This window comes from Gossypium hirsutum, chromosome A11 (assembly GCF_007990345.1).
Source record: "Gossypium hirsutum isolate 1008001.06 chromosome A11, Gossypium_hirsutum_v2.1, whole genome shotgun sequence".
NCBI classification, from domain to species: Eukaryota; Viridiplantae; Streptophyta; class Magnoliopsida; order Malvales; family Malvaceae; genus Gossypium; species Gossypium hirsutum.
In genome coordinates this window covers 90,675,919-90,681,561 of record NC_053434.1, presented here as the reverse complement: position 1 = coordinate 90,681,561, position 5,643 = coordinate 90,675,919, and the positions used below count along the sequence as shown (strand labels likewise).

At 36.4% G+C, this 5,643-nt stretch overlaps 1 protein-coding gene across 6 annotated transcripts; it reads right to left on the bottom strand.

The window, feature by feature from the left end:
* Positions 1–2,769: 2,769 nt before the first annotated feature.
* LOC107890059 (uncharacterized) lies at positions 2,770–4,956 on the bottom strand. Of its 6 annotated transcripts, XM_016814590.2 has the most exons (6): positions 4,625–4,863; positions 4,070–4,127; positions 3,885–3,978; positions 3,618–3,767; positions 3,337–3,461; positions 2,770–3,122 (listed from the first exon to the last, which is right to left on the bottom strand). In XM_016814590.2, the coding sequence occupies exons 3-6, from the start codon at positions 3,909–3,911 to the stop codon at positions 3,107–3,109; spliced, it is 318 nt and encodes a 105-aa protein (XP_016670079.2). In that variant the 5' UTR covers positions 3,912–3,978; positions 4,070–4,127; positions 4,625–4,863; the 3' UTR covers positions 2,770–3,106. The 6 variants fall into 6 exon arrangements, 3 of the variants coding, with proteins under 3 accessions (XP_016670079.2, XP_016670070.2, XP_016670065.2); XR_001681863.2 differs by lacking the exon at positions 4,070–4,127 and having other exon boundaries at positions 3,618–3,734; positions 3,826–3,978; positions 4,625–4,956; XR_001681865.2 differs by lacking the exon at positions 4,625–4,863 and having other exon boundaries at positions 3,618–3,734; positions 3,826–3,978; positions 4,070–4,618.
* Positions 4,957–5,643: the final 687 nt, after the last annotated feature.

Sequence of the window (5,643 nt, the reverse complement as noted above, 5' to 3'; positions counted from 1 at the left end):
ATGTCATTGGTATTTATATATATCCTATTATGTTGCTCTTTATTTGCATGTTAACATACTAAGCTTTATGCTTACTCCCCTCTCTTTTCCATTTCCTTATAGTATCACCAAGCTAGCACAGGAATCAAAGGGCGTCCGAGGCTCGATCACACTATCAACTGGACATTTGGGTATAGTCAATCTCAACATTTTGAGTATGGCATGTATAGGGACTTGGACTTTTTGTTAAGTGTCATATTGATTAGCCAAGTGTGTTGGCTCATGAAGGTATTACGATTATTGTGTATATGGCCATGAGAGGTGGCTCATATTGATTATTAGGTTGTAACCCTAATTATTGGTGCATGCATGCAAATGTGCTTAGGCTTTGATGTGGTTATGATTGCTTATGGCTAATGAGTATATGATGGATGACAAGTATGTTTGGTGTATGAAATATGAATTAATGTGCATGACAATAATGGTGATGTAAGTGTGCAATTAAAAAAAAGGCTAGTAAAGATGATAGACAAATATGAAATTGGTGTGGACATTACCAAGTCATAATTTAAACATGAATGTGGATGCTTAGGTATTCTAATGTGCCATGTTGCATGCCATGAAGTGAGTGTAAGTAAGTGAGTTCTTAAGGGTGGCAAATGGTATGGAAAATAACCTAGAAATTGTCTACACGGTTAGATACACGGGCTTGTGTCTAGGCCGTGAGTGACACACGGTCTGCCCCATGGGCGTGTGATCTGGCTATGTGCCCCCTACACCCTAATTAATGCAAATAGAATATCCAATAGTAAACATACGAGCAGAGACACGGCCGTAGCCGTGTGGAGGACAAGGGCTCAGGGCTTGGGTGTGTGCCCAGGCTGTGTGAAGTTTGCACTTAATTTTGAGAATTTGATTCACCATACGGCCTAAGCACATAGGCGTGTGACTTGGCCATGTGACCTTATTTTGTTGATGACGTCATAGTCAGAGAGTTACACGGGTGTGTCCCATGGTACATAGGCATGTGTGACCATATGGCCTACCCATACGAGCGTGTGACTCTCCAAAGTATGAAAATTTTCTAAGTGTCGTAAAAGTTTTGAAAGTTTTTGGTTTAGTCCCGAACCACTCCCAACGTATGTTTTGGGCTTCGTAGGTCTTTATAAGGGACAATTTGCATGTAATTGAAAAGTTTTAAATTTGGATGAAATTTTATAGCTCAGTATTGTATGTTAGTTTACGTTTAAGCCCAGTAACGCCTTAAACCCTGTCCCAGTGTCGGATACATGTAAGGGGTGTTACATATATTAGTATCAGAGCTACAGTTTAGTAAATTCTCGCACTAACATATCTTGTGTACGAGTCTAGCTATATATGCCATACATACATCATGATAGTGTGACGACTCTTGACGATTTTGAAATGTTTTTTCATATAGTAAATGGATCTCGACAGAGCAATGGCAGATGATGTTCAAAGTAACGCGCCTGCACCCACTGAAGGGGCAGCGCCATCTGATAGTAAACCCCCTACAATTAGTCGAGAAGAAGGAGGTAGGGAAGCCTTTCTCCACATGATCGATGCCTGGTACACGGAGTTCGTTTGAACGAACCCGAACACTCAACCCCCTCCACCCCTACCTGTTCCTCAACCTATCCCCGTAGCACCCCAAGGTATGGACTTCGTGAGACTGAGTAGACCTCTATTTGATAAGATTCAGAAACAATGAGCCGAAGAGTTATGTGCTAGTAAAGATGATGACCCTAAGAAGGCAGAGTTCTAGCTCGAGAATACCATTAGGGTGCGTTTGGTTCGCTGTATTGGATTAGAGGTGTATTGGATTAGAGGTGTATTGGGATTAGAGGTGTGTTGGATTAGAGGTGTAATAGCTAATCCACTGTTTGGTTGAATGTAATGGAATAGAGGCGTAATAGTAATCTTGTGTTTGGTTGAATGGAATAGAGGTGTAATAGCATAATGGAAAAAACTAAAATGACTAGAATACCCTTAGCATAAATTTATTTTGGTAAATGATTATTGTTATTGTTATTTAAATTTTAATAAGATTATTATTATCAATAATAAATAATTTAATCATATTTAAACATGATTCTTATTAAATATATTATAATTAAAATATATAATTTAATAAAATTCTTAATAATCAATATTCTTATATGAATTTACTCAAATCACAATATATGATACTATAAAAGATAATTTGAAATGATTAATATTAAATATATTTTAATTAAAATATATGATTTAATAAAATTTAAAATAATTATAACTAATAATTTAAAATTTAAAATGTTAAATTTACTTAACAACATAATGAATTAGGGTTTTTCTTCATATTTCCAATTATGTATTCAATTTCCGACCGTGAAGCACCTTTCAACTCATCTCATCAGTGATTTTCTGTCCATTGACAAATTAGGATTCTATTGTTTGTGCATCAACAATTTCGAATTCTAAAATTTAGAACGTAAATTTAATTATATAAGCTTAAATAAAATTTAATTATTTTTTGTTTTGTCCTCCGATTGAGAATTGCGAGTGAATGACGTGAAAATTCTATTAATATAAACTTGATTTGTTAGTTTCGACTCTTAATTTGGATAAATAGAGTTCAAATCCAACAATCTTAAACACCAAAAACGTAGTGAAAATTCATTCTTATAGAGGACCTTCCTGATCCAACCACAAAGTACAAACTAAACATTTTCCCTTTTCAAGTTAATGTCCCACATATACAGCATTTAGGACTTTAAGGAAAAGAAAAAATAAACCAAAATTTAACCTGATATTTATAGAACAAGAATCAGCAGGAAGAAGTAAAATGTAGAATTTGAAACCAAAAGAAAAAAGAGCGATGAATATCCAAACTTAGATCAGAAATTAGTGTAGTTAAGAGAGGTAACATCGTGGTATTCACATGTGATGTCATTTGTCTACGTGCATGACACTCTATATATACACTTCTACACCATGCTTTGGGTGTCAAACTTATCAAAACTCAATTACGTTGTTTATCTGAACAGAAAAGGATGGACGTCCCACACTGGACAACGGTGTGTCAACTCTTACTACTATCCCCGAGTTCCCAACATTTCCGTTCCACTTAGAACGCCCGAACTCTGTAATTGGTAAACACAACAGAAGCATTAAGATCATGCAACTCAGGTTCAATTTACAAGAAATTCATGCAATTTGTAAGAAGGCTTAATGAAGATCTTGAAAGGCAGTGTATGAAAGGTAATATCCTCAACATGAATTGTAAGTGCAGGCAAGGAGACATAGATTTACAAACTCTAAACCGTTGCAAATGAACACAGATAAGGAGAATCTCACCTAAATTGAATGGATAGCTTCATCATGAGCCCAGACCGCTTCCAAGCCAAGGCTTGTGAAAGACCCAGTGCAAATGATTTGTCAGGCCATAGAACCATTGGTGTGATATGAGTTCCCCATTTATTCTGATGAAATATCCAAACAAAAAGTTTCAGCACTCTTACAGAAAGCACCCCAAAATAGAATAGTGAATCCTTACGCCAAAGTTGTTTCAGAAAAACTAATAAACTACAACTTCTGATGCCTGTCATGTTGGCAGGCAGTAAAAGCTCAAGACTGACCTTGCATGAGAAACTATATCTCATTTCCCCTGGGTATAGGCCCTGAGCCTGAAGAAGGCCCCCACAAAGAGGAAGGAAAGCACTTGTTGTCAGCCCCTCATAAGATACGTAGGTCAACTGTCCATTTGGAAATTGCAAATCTATAAATGACTGAATAAAAGAAAGGAGAGTAAACATGGCAAAGAGATTGTCTATGTTAGAAAGTCACCTCAAGCAGATAAAACTTTCTTGAATATTTAGTGCAGAAAGCTAAAAATAATTATAAACCATAGCATGGTAGATCACATCTGCCATTTCTGAGGCAGTACATGAACTGTCCTCTTTCTCCTCCAGCGTTCGGCACAACTCATCTGCTTCTTCCCTACATTAGTAAACTGATCACTTAAAAATAGGAACAGACATCATAATTGTTCCAAGATAGGAACTCAAATATGTCTGAAACTTGAGAGAACCTCTAATCTGCTAGTACTGATATAAGTTCAACCCACCCAAAAATAGGCCTTAGTTAACCTATTAAAAATTGAATAAATATACTGGTTAACAAATACCCAAAGTTCCCTGATAAACTTGCAGCATCTAACCAATAAAATTATATACACAGTCAAAATATAAATTTAACACCACACACAAACAGACACATATGTATATACATGTATACATATATGTAAACTCTGGCTAAAGAAACATAGATGAAGTAATCAAAAAATTAAACAGATCAAAACTCAATAGACAATCAAAATCTCAACTTTTTTTTCTTTTCAAATCAATAGCAAAAAAAGAAGAAGACCAAGCCAAGGCAATCAAAACTTCAACTTTATTTTTGGCCAAAGAAAACCCTTAACTTCATCAACAAATAATCAAAACCCAAATCAGAAAATTAGCTGAAAACCCCTTTCCATGCAATCAAAACTCAGGTTCAAAATGAAATCAATCCTTGAATTTATGGACCAATGATAAAAAACCCATATAAAATAAGCTACATAAAGATCCACACCAGAAGAACTTACCAGGAAAAACCCCATCTTTTGGCATACTCCACAAAACGAGTAAATTCTACAACAGAAAAAGGATTTTGAGAGGATAAAAAAGAAGAAAAAGAAAAAAAGAGGGAGAAATGGATGGACAGAGAAAGAGGGTAAACAAGGTATAAAACTTGAAGCAGCACCTAAACTGAACAAAAGAAACGGATTAGAAATCGGTAGATTTTGAGGATTAGATCAGTAATGTATTAGACCCGTAATAGCAATACCCTGAACCAAACAAAGGATTAAAGGGGGATTAAGTGGGGCCCTACTGATTAGGGGTGTATTGGCAGCAATACACCCAACCAAACATGCTGTTAGGGTGTTTGATGAATTATCATGCACACCTGAGGAATGCACGGAGTGTGTTGTGTCCCTCCTGAGAGACTCGGCTTATCAGTGGTGGAACACCCTTGTGTCGGTGGTACCAAGGGAGAGAGTTAACTGGGAATTCTTCCAAGAAGAATTCCGTAAGAAGTACTTTAGTCAGAGATTTATTGATCAAAAAAGGAAGGAATTCCTTGAGTTAAAACAGGGTCGAATAATGGTAACAGAATATCAGCGTGAATTTGTGAGACTGAGCAAGTACACTAGATAATTTGCATCAACTGAAGCCATTATGTGAAAATCATTTGAAAATGGATTAAACGAAGACATCCGATTGTTGGTTGGTGTCCTTGAATTGAGAGAATTTGTTGTGCTCGTAGAGAGAGCTTGTAAAGCCGAGGAATTGGCTAAAGAGAAGAGAAAAGCTGAGTTAGAGTCTCGAGATTTGAAGAAAAGACAGATGGGTAAATCATTTCAGTCCTCAACTAAGAAATCGAGAGAGTTTAATACTCGATCGAGTGTTTCAGCTCGGTTTTCTAATAGGAACCATGGGAAACAGTATTCGGGTCAAAATGCTTAAACTACTTCGATAGTGAGTGTGGGTAACGCTCGACCTAATAGACCTGAATGTCAACATTGTGGCAGATGTCACCCTGGTGAATGTTGGATGAATTGCT

Bases quoted from the DNA above. Each gene is read 5' to 3' on its own strand.
- LOC107890059 (XM_016814581.2), bottom strand. From the start codon at position 3,911: ATGGCAGATGTGATCTACCATGCTATG. The intron at 3,768-3,884 runs GTTTATAATTAT...TCTTTTATTCAG, and splicing joins ATGTGATCTACCATGCTATG to TCATTTATAGATTTGCAATT. The intron at 3,462-3,617 runs GTCAGTCTTGAG...ATATTTCATCAG, and splicing joins GATATAGTTTCTCATGCAAG to AATAAATGGGGAACTCATAT.